Raw genomic sequence first — 21,678 nt, 5'->3', positions numbered from 1 at the left:
CAGCGCACCAGGGGAATCCCATCATAAGGAGGTGGCTTATTCCATAGTGCAAAGACAACGTTTTAGTAGCCTGAGGCCATAATACGCCTGTGTGTGGGGACCCTATAGTGTAGTGGTCTCCAACCTTGTCCAGGTGTGACTGAAGAGACTGTGATCTATAGGCGATGCCCTGAAGGCTCCGGCATGCTGGTATCAGTACTTGTGTTTTATATGGAGGGTGAGGAGTGGTATTTTTAGGCGCGATTAGAACACAGATGCTAAGCCTGGTAACCAGACCCGGATAAGTAAGAAATGATAGGATTGATGTCTGACCATGTAAGCTGCGGGTTGCGTAATTCTGCTTTTAAATGGTTTCACCTGTTCTAGTCGGTGTTTTACTGTTCTTGATGCGACCATCAATCGTATCCCTGATTTGCTGGAAGGTACGAGCCACAATATTTCTGGTTGTAGCAAGATATCTAAGGGGAAATTCCACACAATACTAAACTGAGATTTTTTTTGGAAAACTTTACCCCCCCCCCCCCAACACCCACAGACTTACCTCCTCCTATTGACTTCATTGGAAGATCCAGCCAGGGTCTGCCCATCATGCCACCCAACCTGGCACCTCTTCAAAGGTGCTGGCCTTAGGGGAGATTGCCATTGTGAGTCAGCGGTGAACCTACACAAGTACATTTGGGAAATTGCATAACCAGGAATTCCCCAGATTTATTATTGGAATTGGTTCCTTTACAGAAGGGAATTCTTGTGGCTCCTGTGCTTTATGAGTGGATTGCGCTCATTTCGGAAGTAACGTATAACAAGGCATTACTGTTTTCGGGATAGTGGTTTATGCCTATTTCATGCCTGTGGCCTATTGTAGGCTGTGTTCAGAATTGCCATCATGGTTTCTGTTATAACAAAAATGATGAAGAACTCCAGTCAATCTATGGGTAAGTATAAAAATCCAAAATGTAGTTTGGTAAAAAAAAAAATAATCTGGAAAATTAAAACCAATGCATTTTGACCATTCTGGCCTGAAATGCATTGGCATTAGTTTTCCTGTATTTTATCTGCTGTACTGATGCCAAAATAAAATTGTATTTTTCGTTACTTTAGCTGGAGTTCTCCTTCTTTTCTGTTAAAGAGCTTCTCCAGTGGAAACATTTTAAATTGAAATCAACTGATTTGTAAATTACTTCTATTTAAAAATCTTAACCCTTCCAGTACTTATCAGCTGCTGTATACTACAGAGGAAGTTCTTTTCCTTTTGAATTTTCTTTCTCCCTGACCACAGTGCTCTCTGTTGACATCTCTGTCCATGTCAGGAACTGTCCAGAGTAGGAGCAAATCCCCGTAGCAAACCTCTCTTACTCCGGACAGTTCCTTAAATGGACAGAGGTGTCAGCAGAGAGCACTATGGTCAGACTGGAAAGAACTACACAACTTCCTCTGGAGCATACAGAAGCTGGTAAGTACTGGAAGGATTAAGATTTTTTTTAAATAGAAGTAATTTACAAATCTGTTTAACTTTCTGCCACCAGTTGATAAAAAATTTTTTTCCACTGGAGTACCCCTTTAATGCCGTGCTTTCCCGCACTCCCAAGGGTGCTGTTACCGAGCTGGAGAAGCTGTGTCTTTAAACTCCTTTATGGCAAAAACCATGATGGACCAGTCAAATGGTGGACACCAACGGCGCCAAACAGACCACACTGACTTATAACGGAACTGAGTTCTGTTCAATGTATTCTGCGCTATTTCTCCTAACGTGAGAAATTGCGCAGAATGCATTGAACAGAACTCAGAACTACCGACAGAGGCTCTTGATGTAGATCACAAATTGAAGCTGGCCATACGTTTCAGATGAACACTTGTTCGGCTGACAATTATCTTTCCCAATCCCCCCCCACACGCACACTCGGCTCAGCTGGGCATGCATGTGCTTGGAACAGGAAGAGGAGAAAAAGCTGCAGCCAGGCTCCTCTGGGGACAAAAGGATTGGGCATGGTGAAATCCAGCACCTGCCGTCATAGAAAAGTCAGACGGCCACCATACCCATTAGACCGGCAGCCAATCCCACCAAAATAGGGAGTTTTGGCTGACTTTACACTAATGTATAAGGCTATCTTTACTATGTGATACCAGAAGGCCTAGTTAATTGTATTCCAAACTCGAAAAGTTACCCCCCTGCCCTGTGAATAAGGGATCGTGAGGGTCTGACTTTGTAGTTTGTCTATGTAGCATTGGTGGTTGCAGGTAGTGCCGGCGATTTACCACTTTTTGCCGTTGCACCTGTAGCTACTACTGTGTTAAAGGGGTACTCCGCTGCTCAGCGTTTGGAACAAACTGTTCCGAACGCTGAAGCCAGCGCCAGGAGCTCGTGACGTCATAGCCCCGCCCCCTCATGACTTCACGCCCGCCCCCTCAATGCAAGTCTTTGGGCGGGGGCGTGACGGCCGTCACGCCCCCTCCCATAGACTTGCATTGAGGGGGTGGGGCGTGACTTTATGAAGGGGCGGGGCTATGATGTCACGAGCTCCTGGCAGTTTGTAAGTCCAGTCCTTTTTTAAGTCCAGGTTCAGGATGGCAGGAAAACACAAGTGCTACCTGCGGACGCTCATGGTATGTGTGCACGCAGCCTTATTAATATTTGTAAAAGGATGTGACCTTGTAGTCATCATTGGTATTTTTTCGTAAAAAGACGGCAACAAAAATTGTATGTTGTACCGCTATTTGCATAAACGCAGTTAAATTGTGTCACCCGCTGGAAAAACCCAGCAGTACCGCAATGCGGTAACGTAACGTGTGAGCACAGCCTAAAACTGCAATGACCTCAACAACTGGGCAACTTTTCCTCTGGACAGGTTTTGATAAATCTCCCCCTATTTTTCTACATTTGGCCTGTTCTTTTAAAAGTTTGTTTGTTTTTTGGGCCTGTTTTTTGCTACAGCTACACACAGCTTAGGCTGCGTTCACACGGCCGTCTAGACCCGTCCCGTTCTTCTCCCGTCCCCCCCCAAAAAAAAAAAAAAAAACGGACTTAAAAAAAAAAACAGACAATGACGGATGCAAACGGATGTTATCCATTTGGATATGTTATTGTTCAGTTAATAAACAAAAAAATATATTTTTTTGATCTGAGCATGCTCAGAAGTAAAAACGGATTGAAAAAAACAAATGCAAACGGATGACATTAAAGGCTCATCCGTTTCCCATAGACTTCAATGTAAAATTTACTGTATCCGTTGTTTTCTTCCGTTATTTTGACGGAAGAAAAAATACTGCATGTGCCGTTTTTTTCTGCCATTGAAAAAATGGAAATTAGTGCAGACGGGTGTAAACAGGAGGTAAACGGATTGTAAAAAAAAATCTTATTGACATGAATGGGATTTATTTAAAACCGTTTTTAATCTGTTTGCAGACTGCAAGAACGGAACCGAAACGGGATTAAAAAAAAAAAAACGGGGACAGACGGCCATGTGAACGCACCCTTATGTGGTGTGCAGACCAGACATTTTTGGGGGGACGAAAATGGCTCAAACATATGAATAAAAACACTCACCGATTCCGGTGCATACGGTAACAGAGAGCAGTGGACAATATTAATTTCAATGGCCGTTGGGCTGTATGCGCCATGTTCAGGGGACTAGATAACGTAGCAGACCGCGCTTTTGAGTCTGCTTGAAATCGCTCATATGGCCTGAACAACGATTGAATCATTAGCGCAGTGTGAACCTAGCCCTTTATTTTATTTGTTTTGGTGCGGAAAAACAATAGACTGCTGTGTTGTTTGTGCAACTCATCGGCAGCAGATCTACCCACCTGCTGCGGATTTTCTGCATCTGATTTTACATACATTGCCTTATTTTGATGCATAAACACTGCACATTGGAGCAGATTTATCAAAACCTGTGTAGAGAAAGAGTGGTGCAGTTGCCCATAGCAACCAGATTGCTTCTTTCATTTTTAAAGAGGCCTGTGAAAAATGAAAGAAGCGATCTGATTGGTTGCTAGGGGCAACTGCTTTCCCTGCACAGGTTTTGATAAATCTCCCCCATTGTCCGCAACTGATCTGCAGCAAGTCTGCAGTGTGTGAACATAACCTTCAAGGGGTACTCCACTGGAAAAAAATTTTTTTTTTTAAATCAACTGGTGGCAGAAAGTTAAACAGATTTGTAAATTACTTCTATTAAAAAATCTTAATCCTTCTAGTACTTATAAGCTTCTGTATACTCCACAGGAAGTTCTTTTCATTTTGAATTTCCTTTCTGTCTGACCACAGTGCTCTCTGCTGACACCTCAATCCATTTTAGGAACTGTCCAGAGCAGGAGAGGTTTGCTATGGGGATTTGCTCCTACTCTGGACAGTTCCTAAAATAGACAGAGGTGTCAGCAGAGAGCACTGTGGCCAGACAGAAAGGAAATTCAAAAAGAAAAGAACTTCATGTGGAGCATACAGAAGCTTATAAGTACTAGAAGGGTTAAGATTTTTTAATAGAAGTAATTCACAAATCTGTTTAACTTTCTGGCACCAGTTGATTTAAAAAAAAAAATGTTTTCCAGGGTAGTACCCCTTAGGGACTCAGCCTATTTTCACTTTAAGGACTTTTTCGTTTTTGCATTTTCGTTTTTCCTCCTTCCCTTCTAAAAATCATAACGCTTTCAATTTTGCACCTACAGACCCATATAAGGGCTTGTTTTTTGCGTCACCAACTGTACTTTGTAATGACATCACTTACTTTATAATATAATCTGCGGCGAAACCAAAAAATGTATTATTTGTGGGGTGAAATGAAAAAAGAAACGCCATTTTGTAACTTTTGGGGGCTCCCGTTTCTACGCAGTGCACTTTTCGGTAAAAAAAATGGCACCTTATCTTTATTCTGTAGGTCCATACGGTTACAAGGATACCCAATTTATATAGGTTTTATTTTATTTTAATACTTAAAAAAATAATAAACTACATGCACCAAAATTTGTATGTTTAAAAGTGGCATCTTCTGACCCCCTATAACTTTTTTATTTTTCCGTTTATGGGGCGGTATGTTGGCTAATTTTTTGCGCCGTCGTCTGTAGTTTTTACCGGTACCATTTTTGTTTTGATGGGACTTTTTGATCGCTTTTTATTAATATTTTTATTGTAAATGAAGTGACCAAAGAATGCAAAATTTGGGACTTTGGTATTTTTTTTTACGTGTACGCCATTTTTTAAGTGCAAGTTCGGATGCAACGCAGCGAATATCAGTCATTGTGAGCACCAGTGCTAAGTTCTAGTAATGAAAAAATATTTTCTTCTCACTGGGAATAGTTTCTATAGCGCCTGACATCGCTACATACCGTATTTATCACTGTTTCCCAGCCAGGGTGCCTCCAGCTGTTGCAAAACTACAACTCCCAGCATGCCCGGACAGCCGATGGCTGTCCGGGCATGCTGGGAGTTGTAGTTTTGCAACAGCTGGAGCCACCCCTGGTTGGGAAACATTGACCTATACTATATACTACTATATAGTCCAACATGCGGTGAGTTGTAGTTTTGCAACAGCTGGAGGCGCCCTGGTTGGGAAACACTGGTAAATATGCTGTTTCTCAGAACAGATTGCACAGCAGGTTAGAATACGACTTGAACGTCCCCTCCCCCCCTCATTCCCACCCCCATCACTTCGATCAGCAAATCCACCGAAGTGACTATTCCAATGAAGACTGAACTGAGAAATGGCGGCATGTGCTGAAATATAGGGCTCCATAACCCCCCATTACTACCCGCATGAACAAGTTATAGAACTGGCATATTTAGACTGTCTTGTTTACTAGAATAGAACCGGTTATTTATTGTAAAGGTTAAATTACACGGTTTATCCCCATTTTCGTGTCGCCACTTGTAATGCCGCGCTATTATTAAGGCCTTTAGTGGTGCAGAATAGGAGGCAGATACTGGGGGCCTGTCCTGCTCTCTCACTAAGGAGGTGCGTGGGCAGTAAGGACTGTCACTGTGTTTGCTCTCCCGTGAACGCATGGGAGAAAGACAGATTTAACCTTTTCCAATCAATAGATCCATATAGCTGAAGGTTTTTTTTTTCTTTCCTTTCGTTGCTGATGGCACCGTAGACTATGGTATATTTCGAGGTTCATCAGGATGAGATCGCACAGCGCTGGGTCTATATATAATGTACAGTGATCTCCTGACTGTATATAATGTACAGTGATCTCCTGAATATATATAATGTACAGTGATCTCCTGACTGTATATAATGTACAGTGATCTCCTGACTGTATATAATGTACAGTGATCTCCTGACTATATATAATGTACAGTGATCTCCTGACTGTATATATAATGTACAGTGATCTCCTGACTGTATATAATGTACAGTGATCTCCTGACTGTATATATAATGTACAGTGATCTCCTGACTGTATATAATGTACAGTGATCTCCTGACTGTATATAATGTACAGTGATCTCCTGACTGTATATAATGTACAGTGATCTCCTGACTGTATATAATGTACAGTGATCTCCTGACTGTATATAATGTGCAGTGATCTCCTGACTGTATATAATGTACAGTGATCTCCTGACTATATATATAATGTACAGTGATCTCCTGACTATATATAATGTACAGTGATCTCCTGACTGTATATAATGTACAGTGATCTCCTGATTGTATATAATGTACAGTGATCTCCTGATTGTATATAATGTACAGTGATCTCCTGACTGTGTATATAATGTACAGTGATCTCCTGACTGTATATATAATGTACAGTGATCTCCTGACTGTATATAATGTACAGTGATCTCCTGACTGTATATAATGTGCAGTGATCTCCTGACTGTATATAATGTACAGTTATCTCCTGACTGTATATAATGTACAGTGATCTCCTGACTGTATATAATGTACAGTGATCTCCTGACTGTGTATATAATGTACAGTGATCTCCTGACTGTGTATATAATGTACAGTGATCTCCTGACTGTATATAATGTACAGTGATCTCCTGACTGTGTATATAATGTACAGTGATCTCCTGACTGTAAATAATGTACAGTGATCTCCTGACTGTATATAATGTACAGTGATCTCCTGACTGTATATATAATGTACAGTGATCTCCTGACTGTATATAATGTACAGTGATCTCCTGACTGTATATAATGTACAGTGATCTCCTGACTGTATATAATGTACAGTGATCTCCTGACTGTATATAATGTACAGTGATCTCCTGACTGTATATAATGTACATTGATCTCCTGACTGTATATATAATGTACAGTGATCTCCTGACTGTATATAATGTACAGTGATCTCCTGACTGTATATAATGTGCAGTGATCTCCTGACTGTATATAATGTGCAGTGATCTCCTGACTGTATATAATGTACAGTGATCTCCTGACTATATATAATGTACAGTGATCTCCTGACTGTATATAATGTACAGTGATCTCCTGACTGTATATATAATGTACAGTGATCTCCTGACTGTATATAATGTACAGTGATCTCCTGACTATATATAATGTACAGTGATCTCCTGACTATATATAATGTACAGTGATCTCCTGACTGTATATATAATGTACAGTGATCTCCTGACTGTATATAATGTATAGTGATCTCCTGACTGTATATAATGTACAGTGATCTCCTGACTGTATATAATGTACAGTGATCTCCTGACTATATATATAATGTACAGTGATCTCCTGACTGTATGTAATGTACAGTGATCTCCTGACTATATATAATGTGCAGTGATCTCCTGACTATATATAATGTGCAGTGATCTCCTGACTGTATATAATGTACAGTGATCTCCTGATTGTATATAATGTACAGTGATCTCCTGACTGTATATATAATGTACAGTGATCTCCTGACTGTATATAATGTACAGTGATCTCCTGACTGTATATATAATGTACAGTGATCTCCTGACTGTATATATAATGTACAGTGATCTCCTGACTGTATATAATGTACAGTGATCTCCTGACTATATATAATGTACAGTGATCTCCTGAATATATATAATGTACAGTGATCTCCTGACTATATATAATGTACAGTGATCTCCTGACTGTATATAATGAATAGTGATCTCCTGACTGTATATAATGTACAGTGATCTCCTGACTGTATACAATGTACAGTGATCTCCTGACTGTATATAATGTACAGTGATCTCCTGACTGTATATAATGTACAGTGATCTCCTGACTGTATATAATGTACAGTGATCTCCTGACTGTATATAATGTACAGTGATCTCCTGACTGTATATAATGTACAGTGATCTCCTGACTATATATATAATGTACAGTGATCTCCTGACTGTATATAATGTACAGTGATCTCCTGACTATATATAATGTACAGTAATCTCCTGACTGTATATAATGTACAGTGATCTCCTGACTGTATATAATGTACAGTGATCTCCTGACTATATATATAATGTACAGTGATCTCCTGACTGTATATAATGTACAGTGATCTCCTGACTGTATATAATGTACAGTGATCTCCTGACTGTATATATAATGTACAGTGATCTCCTGACTGTATATAATGTACAGTGATCTCCTGACTGTATATAATGTTCAGTGATCTCCTGACTATATATAATGTACAGTGATCTCCTGACTGTATATAATGTACAGTGATCTCCTGACTATATATAATGTACAGTGATCTCCTGACTGTATATAATGTACAGTGATCTCCTGACTATATATAATGTACAGTGATCTCCTGACTGTATATAATGTACAGTGATCTCCTGACTGTATATAATGTACAGTGATCTCCTGACTGTATATATAATGTACAGTGATCTCCTGACTGTATATAATGTACAGTGATCTCCTGACTGTATATATAATGTACAGTGATCTCCTGACTGTATATAATGTACAGTGATCTCCTGACTGTATATAATGTATAGTGATCTCCTGACTGTATATAATGAATAGTGATCTGCTGACTGTATATAATGTACAGTGATCTCCTGACTGTATATATAATGTACAGTGATCTCCTGACTGTATATAATGTACAGTGATCTCCTGACTGTATATAATGTACAGTGATCTCCTGACTGTATATAATGTACAGTGATCTCCTGACTATATATATAATGTACAGTGATCTCCTGACTGTATATAATGTACAGTGATCTCCTGACTATATATAATGTACAGTAATCTCCTGACTGTATATAATGTACAGTGATCTCCTGACTGTATATAATGTACAGTGATCTCCTGACTATATATATAATGTACAGTGATCTCCTGACTGTATATAATGTACAGTGATCTCCTGACTGTATATAATGTACAGTGATCTCCTGACTGTATATATAATGTACAGTGATCTCCTGACTGTATATAATGTACAGTGATCTCCTGACTGTATATAATGTTCAGTGATCTCCTGACTATATATAATGTACAGTGATCTCCTGACTGTATATAATGTACAGTGATCTCCTGACTATATATAATGTACAGTGATCTCCTGACTGTATATAATGTACAGTGATCTCCTGACTATATATAATGTACAGTGATCTCCTGACTGTATATAATGTACAGTGATCTCCTGACTGTATATAATGTACAGTGATCTCCTGACTGTATATATAATGTACAGTGATCTCCTGACTGTATATAATGTACAGTGATCTCCTGACTGTATATATAATGTACAGTGATCTCCTGACTGTATATAATGTACAGTGATCTCCTGACTGTATATAATGTATAGTGATCTCCTGACTGTATATAATGAATAGTGATCTGCTGACTGTATATAATGTACAGTGATCTCCTGACTGTATATATAATGTACAGTGATCTCCTGACTGTATATAATGTACAGTGATCTCCTGACTGTATATAATGTACAGTGATCTCCTGACTGTATATAATGTATAGTGATCCCCAGGACAGTGCTTTGCTGTTATGTAATGAAGCAATATACATAATTTCCTTCTGCTAATGTTTATGTGCATGGCAATAGTATTTGTAATGATATATCGGGCAGCACATTTCTGTACATGTGCTTTTTTGGGGTGTGCCATTCTTACAGACTATGACATGCCAGGGCACACACTTCAGGTACATATTTGTGTTTCGGAACTGATAATCAGTCAATGTAATAGAATAGGCCAGTGTACTCCTTGAACCCTGATATTACTTAGAAATAGGACTCGGGTTCCCCAGATTTAAACAGGTAGAATGGTCACTTATACGGTATGGAGGGGGTCACTTATACAGTGTGAAGGGGGTCACTTATACAGTGTGGAGGGGGTCACTTATACAGTGTGGAGGGGGTCACTTATACAGTGTGGAGGGGGTCACTTATACAGTATGGAGGGGGTCACTTTTACAGTATGGAGGGGGCCCTTATATGGTAAGGAGGGGGTCACTTATACAGTATGGAGGGGGTCACTTATACGGTATGGAGGGGGTCACTTATATGGTATGGAGAGGGTCACTTATACGGTATGGAGGGGGTCACTTATACAGTATGGAGGGGGCCCTTATATGGCATAAAGGGGGTCACTTATACAGGATGGAGGGGGCCCTTATATGGTTTGGAGGGGGTCACTTATACAGTATGGAGGGGGTCACTTATACAGTATGGAGGGGTCACTTATACAGTATGGAGGGGGCCCTTATATGGTATGGAGGGGGTCACTTATACAGTATAGAGGGGGCCCTTATATGGTATGGAGGTGGTCACTTATACAGTATGGAGGGGGTCACTTATACAGTATGGAGGGGGTCACTTATACAGTATGGAGGGGGCCCTTATATGTTATGGAGGGGGTCACTTATACAGTATGGAGGGGGTCATTTATGCAGTATGGAGGGGGTCACTTATACAATATGGATGGCAGACGGATTCCAGCATTGTAAAAGATGACCTGCAAACCAGTGAACACACGTGTCAGCCATAATATAGTACTAGGCAATGTTTAGAAGCTCCATAGAGAACGAACAGAGGTCCAACTGTGCCCATGTGATATACACTTTATTATTCCTACACTCTGAGAATTGGAGAAGATTCCACTGATCGGCGATCAGCTTGTTATTCCCTATCTTGTAAACAGGGGAAGAGGTTTTTTTTTAGTTGAATTGGAGTAGAGGTTCCTCAGTAGTGTTTTAATATCCACGGATTCCCCTATGGCAGTGGTCTCTAAACTGTGCACCTCAGGGTATTGTAAAACTACAACTCCCAGCATGCCAGGACAGCCAACGGCTGTCCGGGCATGCTGGGAGTGGTAGTTTTGCAACATCTGGAGGTCCACAGTTCGAAGACCACTGCCCCATGGTAATAAAGCGATAAATCACTCGAGGATTTTGCATGTGTCTGACGTGTTTCTTCTTTTCTCTTTCATCAGAATTAGCGCTGGATGACTTCATACTCACCCACACCTTATTTATACCGACGGAAGAGCTCCTGGTCCAGTTACAACAGTAATATCCTTCCATTGTTTGTCATTGTTGTATGGATTAAATGCTAAGGACTAGATATGTCTGTGTCTATCATGTCTATGTGCTTATATACAATGCAAATGTCAGAGTGGAAGGTTTTTACTTCCCAAGGATCCAGGTAGCTGGGAAGTACATGAAAAACTACGTGTATCAGGGTTGTGCTCATTCCTTGCACTTAAATATGGTTAAAAATAAATAGAATAAAAGAATTGCCTGTAAATATAGATAACTGAATTGTCTTCTGCAGAAATTGAGTGATACCTATATGGTCATCATTACAACTCCCACAGAGGTTGTCACTAGAGATGAGCGAACTTACAGTAAATTCGATTCGTCACGAACTTCTCGGCTCGGCAGTTGATGACTTATCCTGCGTAAATTAGTTCAGCCTTCAGGTGCTCCGGTGGGCTGGAAAAGGTGGATACATTCCTAGGAAAGAGTCTCCTAGGACTGTATCCACCTTTTCCAGCCCACGGGAGCACCTGAAAGCTGAACTAATTTATGCAGGAAAAGTCATCAACTGCCGAGCCGAGAAGTTCGTGACGAATCGAATTTACTGTAAGTTCGCTCATCTTTAGTTGTCACATGGTGGGCCAATGCCTTAGATCAGCTGTTGCAAAACTACAACTCCCAGCATGCCCGGACAGCCTTCGGCTGTCCGGGCATGCTGGGAGTTGTAGTTGTGCAACAGCTGGAGGCACACTGGTTGGGAAACACTGCCTTAGATAGCTGTCAAATTATTTTTTTTCCGGTCTACAGCTTTTATTCCTACCATGCCATAAACATGTACACTCTTCTCGTCTGTCCATGCATGTGTTCACGATAGAGGGATGGATATAGGCCGCCTCCAGACACTTCCAGTAGTGGCTTAGTTATCTGGCTTGAGATCATAAGGTTTGGTCATAGTGAAGTTAAATTGGTTATCCAGGAAAAAAAACTTATATATATATATATATATATATATATATATATATATATATATATATATCTCAACTGGCTCCAGAAAGTTAAACAGATTTGTAAATTACTTCTATTAAAAAAATCTTAATCCTTTCAGTACTTATGAGCTGCTGAAGTTGAGTTGTTCTTTTCTGTCTAAGTGCTCCCTGGCGACACGTGTCTCGGGAACCACCCAGTTTAGAAGCAAATCCCCATAGCAAACCTTTTCTACTCTGTGCAGTTCCTGAGACAAGCAGAGATGTCAGCAGAGGGCACTGTTGCCAGACAGAAAACAACAACTCAACTTCAGCAGCTGATAATTATTGAAAGGATTAAGATTTCTTTAATAGAAGTAATTTACAAATCTGTTTAACTTTCTGGAGCCAGTTGATATAAAAAAAAAGTTTTTTCCTGGAATACCCCTTTAACTGCTCAACAGTCTGCACATTTGCCCGATCCTGCTGGCACGATGACCGCTCAGAAATGCACTGTAGTCTCGTGGACGGCAATACATTTCCAAGCTAAACTCGCAGAAAGAATAGACAAGTCTATTCTTCTTGCGGATACCGGAATTGGGAAACATCTGATGCGGAAATTCCGCCGTGGGAAGAGTGCAGCAGAATTCCATTAAAATAAATAGGACTCCGCCGCAGCGGAATTTCTGTGCAGAATGTTCCTGCGTAATTCTGCACGGACATTCCGCCGTGTGATCATACCCTTAGGCTCCAGACCTGCAGCTATTATGGACAGACCCTCATCTTCCATGTGACTGCATAACTAAACAGACAACCATTCTGGAGCTTTAATGGTAGCCATATTGGTTTTAAGCTAGCTTTCACAGAACATTTTATTTTTTTTATTTTTTTACTTAAATGGACATAACTTTTGCTGGCTAGCACTATACAATTGCATTATTGTGCTTGTAAAGTTTGTCCAGAGTCCTCTTATTTTTATAAACAGTGCCACTACTGCCCATAGGCTGTGTCTTTTACTGCAGATTAGCCCTATTCACTTGAATGGGACTGAACTGCAAAGTCAGACATATTTTATTTCTGGAGAAATAAAGCAGAACCTTTTTGTTTGAACAATCTCTTTACGTCTGCAGTATCACTAGAGATGAGCGAACTTACAGTAAATTCGATTCGTCACGAACTTCTCGGCTCGGCGGTTGCTGACTTTTCCTGCATAAATTAGTTCAGCTTTCAGGTGCTCCCGTGGGCTGGAAAAGGTGGATGCAGTCCTAGGAGACTCTTTCCTAGGACTGTATCCACCTTTTCCAGCCCACCGGAGCACCTGAAAGCTGAACTAATTTATGCAGGCTAAAGTCAGCAACTGCCGAGCCGAGAAGTTCGTGACAAATCGAATTTACTTTAAGTTCGCTCATCTCTTAATTATCACTTATAATAAATATATTGTCACGATGCCGGCTGGCAGGAGGTGGATCCTCTGTGCCAGAGAGGGATGGCGAGGACCGTGCTAGTGGACCGGTTCTAAGACACTACTGGTTTTCACCAGAGCCCGCCGCAAAGCGGGATGGTCTTGCTGCGGCGGTAGTGACCAGGTCGTATCCACTAGCAACGGCTCACCTCTCTGGCTGCTGAAGATAGGCGCGGTACAAGGGAGTAGACAGAAGCAAGGTCGGACGTAGCAGAAGGTCGGGGCAGGCAGCAAGGATCGTAGTCAGGGGCAACGGCAGGAGGTCTGGAACACAGGCTAGGAACACACAAGGAACGCTTTCACTGGCACGATGGCAACAAGATCCGGCAAGGAAGTGCAGGGGAAGTGAGGTGATATAGGGAAGTGCACAGGTGAAGACACTAATTGGAATCACTGCGCCAATCAGCGGCGCAGTGGCCCTTTAAATCGCAAAGACCCGGCGCGCGCGCGCCCTAGGGAGCGGGGCCGCGCGCGCCGGGACAGGACCGAGGGAGAGCGAGTCAGGTACGGGAGCCGGGGTGCGCATCGCGAGCGGGCGCTACCCGCATCGCGAATCGCATCCCGGCTGGAAGCGGAATCGCAGCGCCCCGGGTCAGTGGATCTGACCGGAGCGCTGCAGCGGGGAGAGTGTAGCGAGCGCTCCGGGGAGGAGCGGGGACCCGGAGCGCTCGGCGTAACAGTACCCCCCCCCCTTGGGTCTCCCCCTCTTCTTAGAGCCTGAGAACCTGAGGAGCAGACTTTTGTCTAGGATGTTGTCCTCAGGTTCCCAGGATCTCTCTTCAGGACCACAACCTTCCCAGTCCACTAAAAAAAAAGTTTTCCCTCTGACCTTTTTAGAAGCTAAGATTTCTTTGACAGAGAAGATGTCCGAGGAGCCGGAAACAGGAGTGGGAGGAACAGATTTGGGAGAAAAACGGTTGAGGATGAGTGGTTTAAGAAGAGAGACGTGAAAGGCATTAGGGATACGAAGAGAAGGAGGAAGAAGAAGTTTGTAAGAGACAGGATTAATTTGACACAAAATTTTGAAAGGACCAAGATAGCGTGGTCCCAACTTGTAGCTAGGGACACGGAAGCGGACATATTTAGCGGAGAGCCATACCTTGTCTCCAGGGGAAAAAACGGGAGGAGCTCTTCTTTTCTTATCCGCAAACTTCTTCATGCGTGATGAAGCCTGTAAGAGAGAATTTTGGGTCTCTCTCCATATGATGGAAAGGTCACGAGAAATTTCATCCACAGCGGGCAGACCAGAGGGCAAGGGGGTAGGGAGGGGGGGAAGAGGGTGACGGCCGTACACCACGAAAAATGGGGATTTGGAGGAAGATTCAGAGACTCTGAAGTTATACGAGAATTCGGCCCATGGAAGGAGATCTGCCCAGTCATCCTGGCGGGAGGAAACAAAATGTCGCAAATAATCACCCAAGACCTGGTTAATTCTTTCTACTTGTCCATTGGACTGGGGATGATATGCAGAAGAAAAATTTAATTTAATCTTGAGTTGTTTACAGAGAGCCCTCCAGAATTTAGACACGAATTGGACGCCTCTATCCGAGACGATCTGCGTAGGCAACCCGTGAAGACGAAAAATGTGTACAAAAAATTGTTTAGCCAACTGAGGCGCTGAAGGAAGACCAGGAAGAGGGATGAAATGTGCCATTTTGGAGAATCGATCAACGACCACCCAAATAACAGTGTTGCCACGGGAAGGGGGTAAATCAGTAATAAAATCCATACCAATCAGAGACCAAGGCTGTTCGGGGACAGGCAGGGGATGAAGAAAACCAGCGGGCTTCTGGCGAGGAGTCTTATCCCGGGCACAGATAGTGCAGGCTCGCACAAAGTCCACAACATCCGTCTCCAGAGTCGGCCACCAATAGAAGCGGGAGATGAGTTGCACAGATTTCTTGATGCCCACATGACCTGCGAGATGGGAGGAGTGACCCCATTTGAGGATTCCGAGGCGTTGGCGTGGAGAAACAAAGGTCTTTCCTGGAGGAGTTTGCCTGATGGAGGCTGGAGAAGTGGAAATCAGGCAGTCAGGAGGAATGATGTGTTGCGGAGAAAGTTCAACTTCTGAGGCATCCGAGGAACGAGAGAGAGCATCGGCCCTAATGTTCTTATCGGCAGGACGAAAGTGAATCTCAAAATTAAATCGGGCAAAGAACAGAGACCACCGGGCCTGGCGAGGATTCAGCCGTTGGGCAGACTGGAGGTAGGAGAGGTTCTTGTGGTCGGTGTAAATAATAACTGGAAATCTTGATCCCTCCAGCAGATGCCTCCATTCCTCAAGTGCTAATTTAATGGCTAGAAGCTCTCGATCCCCGATGGAGTAGTTCCTCTCCGCCGGAGAGAAGGTCCTAGAAAAAAAACCACAAGTGACAGCATGCCCGGAAGAATTTTTTTGTAGAAGAACAGCTCCAGCTCCCACTGAGGAGGCATCAACCTCCAATAGGAAGGGTTTGGAAGGGTCAGGTCTGGAGAGCACGGGAGCTGAAGAAAAGGCAGACTTGAGTCGTTTAAAGGCGTCTTCCGCTTGAGGAGGCCAAGACTTGGGATCGGCATTTTTTTTGGTTAAAGCCACGATAGGAGCCACAACGGTAGAAAAATGTGGAATAAATTGCCTGTAATAATTGGCGAACCCCAAAAAGCGTTGGATAGCACGGAGTCCGGAGGGGCGTGGCCAATCTAAGACGGCAGAGAGTTTGTCTGGATCCATTTGTAGTCCCTGACCAGAGACCAAATATCCTAGAAAAGGAAGAGATTGGCATTCAAACAGACATTTCTCAATTTTGGCATAGAGTTGATTGTCACGAAGTCTCTGAAGAACCATACGGACATGCTGGCGGTGTTCTTCTAGATTGGCGGAAAAAATTAGGATATCGTCCAGATATACAACAACACAGGAGTATAACAGATCACGAAAAATTTCATTAACAAAGTCTTGGAAGACAGCAGGGGCGTTGCACAGGCCAAAGGGCATGACCAGATACTCAAAGTGTCCATCTCTGGTATTAAATGCCGTTTTCCACTCATCCCCCTCTCTGATGCGGATGAGGTTATAGGCGCCTCTTAAGTCCAATTTAGTAAAGATGTGGGCACCTTGGAGGCGATCAAAGAGTTCAGAGATGAGGGGTAGGGGTAGCGGTTCTTAACCGTGATTTTATTAAGACCGCGGTAGTCAATGCAAGGACGTAGGGAGCCATCTTTTTTGGACACAAAGAAAAATCCGGCTCCGGCAGGAGAGGAGGATTTACGGATAAAGCCCTTTTTTAAATTTTCCTGGACGTATTCAGACATGGCAAGAGTCTCTGGGGCAGAGAGAGGATAAATTCTGCCCCGGGGTGGAGTAGTGCCCGGGAGGAGGTCGATAGGACAATCATAAGGCCTGTGAGGAGGTAAAGTCTCAGCTTGTTTTTTGCAGAAAACATCCGCGAAGTCCATATAGGCCTTAGGGAGACCGGTTACTGGAGGAACCACAGAGTCACGGCAAGGGTTACTGGGAACCGGTTTTAGACAGTCCTTGGAACAAGAGGGCCCCCAACTCTTGATCTCCCCAGTGGACCAATCCAGGGTTGGGGAATGAAGTTGAAGCCAGGGAAGTCCAAGGAGAATTTCCGAGGTGCAATTGGGGAGGACCAAAAGTTCAATCCTCTCATGATGAGATCCGATGCTCATAAGAAGGGGCTCCGTGCGGAAACGTATGGTACAGTCCAATCTTTCATTGTTTACACAATTGATGTAAAGGGGTCTGGCGAGACTGGTCACTGGGATGTTGAACCTGTTGACGAGAGAGGCCAAAATAAAATTTCCTGCAGATCCAGAGTCCAAGAAGGCCACAGTAGAGAAGGAGAAGGCAGAGGCAGACATCCGCACAGGCACAGTAAGACGTGGAGAAGCAGAGTAGACATCAAGGACTGTCTCACCTTTGTGCGGAGTCAGCGTACGTCTTTCCAGGCGGGGAGGACGGATAGGACAATCCCTCAGGAAGTGTTCGGTACTAGCACAGTACAGGCAGAGGTTCTCCATGCGGCGTCGTGTCCTCTCTTGAGGTGTCAGGCGAGACCGGTCGACCTGCATAGCCTCCACGGCGGGAGGCACAGGACAGATTGCAGGGGACCAGAGGAGAGAGGAGCCGAGGAGAAGAAACGTCTCGTGCGAACAGAGTCCATATCTTGGCGGAGCTCCTGACGCCTTTCGGAAAAACGCATGTCAATGCGAGTGGCTAGGTGAATAAGTTCATGTAGATTAGCAGGAATTTCTCGTGCGGCCAGAACATCTTTAATGTTGCTGGATAGGCCTTTTTTAAAGGTCGCGCAGAGGGCCTCATTATTCCAGGATAATTCTGAAGCAAGAGTACGGAATTGTACGGCATACTCGCCAACGGAAGAATTACCCTGGACCAGGTTCAACAGGGCAGTCTCAGCAGAAGAGGCTCGGGCAGGTTCCTCAAAGACACTTCGGATTTCCGAGAAGAAGGAGTGTACAGAGGCAGTGACGGGGTCATTGCGGTCCCAGAGCGGTGTGGCCCATGACAGGGCTTTTCCAGACAGAAGGCTGACTACGAAAGCCACCTTAGACCTTTCAGTGGGAAACAGGTCCGACATCATCTCCAGATGCAGGGAACATTGGGAAAGAAAGCCACGGCAAAACTTAGAGTCCCCATCAAATTTATCCGGCAAGGATAGGCGTAGACCAGGAGCGGCCACTCGCTGCGGAGGAGGTGCAGGAGCTGGCGGAGGAGATGACTGCTGAAGCTGTGGTAGTAACTGCTGTAGCATAACGGTCAGTTGAGACAGCTGTTGGCCTTGTTGCGCTATCTGTTGTGACTGCTGGGCGACCACCGTGGTAAGGTCAGCGACAACTGGCAGAGGAACTTCAGCGGGATCCATGGCCGGATCTACTGTCACGATGCCGGCTGGCAGGAGGTGGATCCTCTGTGCCAGAGAGGGATGGCGAGGACCGTGCTAGTGGACCGGTTCTAAGACACTACTGGTTTTCACCAGAGCCCGCCGCAAAGCGGGATGGTCTTGCTGCGGCGGTAGTGACCAGGTCGTATCCACTAGCAACGGCTCACCTCTCTGGCTGCTGAAGATAGGCGCGGTACAAGGGAGTAGGCAGAAGCAAGGTCGGACGTAGCAGAAGGTCGGGGCAGGCAGCAAGGATCGTAGTCAGGGGCAACGGCAGGAGGTCTGGAACACAGGCTAGGAACACACAAGGAACGCTTTCACTGGCACGATGGCAACAAGATCCGGCAAGGAAGTGCAGGGGAAGTGAGGTGATATAGGGAAGTGCACAGGTGAAGACACTAATTGGAATCACTGCGCCAATCAGCGGCGCAGTGGCCCTTTAAATCGCAAAGACCCGGCGCGCGCGCGCCCTAGGGAGCGGGGCCGCGCGCGCCGGGACAGGACCGAGGGAGAGCGAGTCAGGTACGGGAGCCGGGGTGCGCATCGCGAGCGGGCGCTACCCGCATCGCGAATCGCATCCCGGCTGGAAGCGGAATCGCAGCGCCCCGGGTCAGTGGATCTGACCGGAGCGCTGCAGCGGGGAGAGTGTAGCGAGCGCTCCGGGGAGGAGCGGGGACCCGGAGCGCTCGGCGTAACATATATAATAATATATAATTTAATATTTGCACATATTAAGCTTCTTAAAGAGGACCTGTGGCCAATCCTCCAAAAAATGAGATCACATACTCTTCAAATAGGTTAGGGTACCCTGATCACAGACCTTTTTACAGTTTTTTTATACACCTTCCCGTTCCCGAGATATGTGGGTTTATAGTTTGACCATCCAGGAAATGAGTCAGATGGGCGTGAACCTAATTTTAATAGAGGAAGTGACTTTCAAGTGATGGGCGGGGTTATACTGTCAGAGGGTGTGTATTAGGTATACACGCCCCACAAAGTAAAACATACACACTCCCTGACTGTATATTCCCGCCCATCACGGTAGTCACTCCCATTATTAAAATTAAGTTCACGCCCATCTGACTGATTTCTAAATTGACAGAGAAACTGTAAACCCTCATATCTCAGGAACGGCATGGCATATTGAAAACTGTAAAAAGGTGTGTGATCACGGCACCCTAAGCTATTTCATGACAGTAAAATCTCAATTTTTTTTGGGTGGCCACAGATCCTCTTTTATATGAGCACCGATCTATTTGAGCAGCCTTTGCATCGGGCACAGGGCTGCCCCTGTAATACCACCCCAAACCAACAATGGCCATTGCTTGTGTATGCAGGTAGAGGTATCGCTCTTCTGGTCTTCTACATGAGGTATCAAAGGTATCAAAGCCAGGATGCCAATACAGTGAAGAGAGGATCTCCTGCTTGGACTGTTGTTGGCCGCCATGCTTTATACTACCGTAATGGGGCTACAGCAGAGTTATTGAGCTAGGATATATCATGTCATGCCTCTTATGTTTGGCATCATTTTCCTTAATTTCGACACTTTCTGCGGCTGTAGTCGACATACCTCACCGACATGGGAAGGAAGCGATGCTGTGCAAAAGAAGCAAGCCGTGCTCTGTGCACTCCTTCATCTGCTGGACACATACAAGGATTCTCTGCAAGAAGAGGAGAAGACCTTTCAGCTTATCAAGGTTAGAGAAAAACACAGTCGTTCGCACACGTCTGATTTGTTGCTGAAATCTTTGCTACTGAGACGGGCCAAATCGCTGCTATGGGGCCCCAAGCACTGCATTTCTACGCTTCCCTTTACTTGGTCAATGAGGGAAATGATCAAATTTTGTGCAGCTGCAGCCACCACTAGAGGGAGCTCATCGTATACAGACTTTGCTTTCAGAAGTTGAGCTAAACGTCAGTGGTGGCCGCAGACATCATTTTATTATTTATCTGTATAAATACTTAACTTAATTATTTCTTACACACATAATACAACATGCATGCAAACAGCGTACATAGATCGGACGGGGTCTGAGTGTTGAGAGCCCAGCTCCACCATTCATTAGAAAGACCGCGAGAAGCGTGTTTTTTCAACCAGTGTGCCTCCAGCTGTTGCAAAACTACAACTCCCAGCATGCCCGGACAGCTTTCAGCTGTCCGGGCATGCTGGGAGTTGTAGTTTTGCATCAGCCAGAGGCACAAGGGTTGGCAAACACTGGCTTAGGTTCTTCACTTCCCAGCTTTTAGTGATCTTCTCTCATTTGCACTAGACGGCCCCATTGTAAGTCTATGGGACCCATTTAGTGCACAGAGACAGAGATCTCACATCTGTGGGTGAAGCGCTTAAGTGTGTGCTTCTCCCGGCTCACTCTGATGATCGGTGGGGGTCTTAACACTCAGAGTCTGATCGATCAAACCATTTCACATGCCTCTGCAACATGTCAAACATTTTGGTAAATGACAAGGACACTTTAATGTTATGGCTGAATGTATGCCCCTGTAAAACTATCTTAACCCCTTAAGGACGCAGGACGTAAATGTACGTCCTGGTGAGGTGGTACTTAACGCACCAGGATGTACATTTACGTCCTGTACATAACCGCGGGCATCGGAGCGATGCCTGTGTCATGCGCGGCTGATCCCGGCTACTGATTGCAGCCAGGGACCCGCTGGCAATGGCCGACACCCGCGATCTCACGGGCGTCCGCCATTAACCCCTCAGATGCCAGGATCAGTACAGATCCCGGCATCTGCGGCAGTGCGCGATTTCAATGAATGATCTGATCGCCCGCAGCGCTGCTGCGGTGATCCGATCATTCAGAACGCCGCACGGAGGTCCCCTCACCTTCCTCCTTCCGGCTCCCGGCGTCTCCTGCTCTGGTCTGAAATCGAGCAGAACAG

The 21,678-nt window shown here is 44.4% G+C and overlaps 1 protein-coding gene across 4 annotated transcripts in view; it reads left to right on the top strand.

The window, feature by feature from the left end:
• RAPGEFL1 (Rap guanine nucleotide exchange factor like 1) overlaps window positions 1-21,678 on the top strand; it is a 109,606-nt gene that overhangs the window by 22,746 nt on the left and 65,182 nt on the right. For all 4 annotated transcript variants that reach the window (XM_056548933.1, XM_056548932.1, XM_056548931.1 and 1 more), the window contains 2 exons: window positions 11,404-11,482; window positions 20,324-20,474. In XM_056548933.1, the coding sequence (XP_056404908.1) occupies window positions 11,404-11,482; window positions 20,324-20,474 (230 nt within the window). The remainder of the gene's footprint in view (window positions 1-11,403; window positions 11,483-20,323; window positions 20,475-21,678) is intronic.

The sequence above is a fragment of the Hyla sarda genome, chromosome 12, assembly GCF_029499605.1.
Source record: "Hyla sarda isolate aHylSar1 chromosome 12, aHylSar1.hap1, whole genome shotgun sequence".
Classification (NCBI taxonomy): Eukaryota; Metazoa; Chordata; class Amphibia; order Anura; family Hylidae; genus Hyla; species Hyla sarda.
The sequence above is the reverse complement of the archived record's forward strand: the minus strand, read 5'-3'. Positions and strand labels throughout refer to the sequence as shown.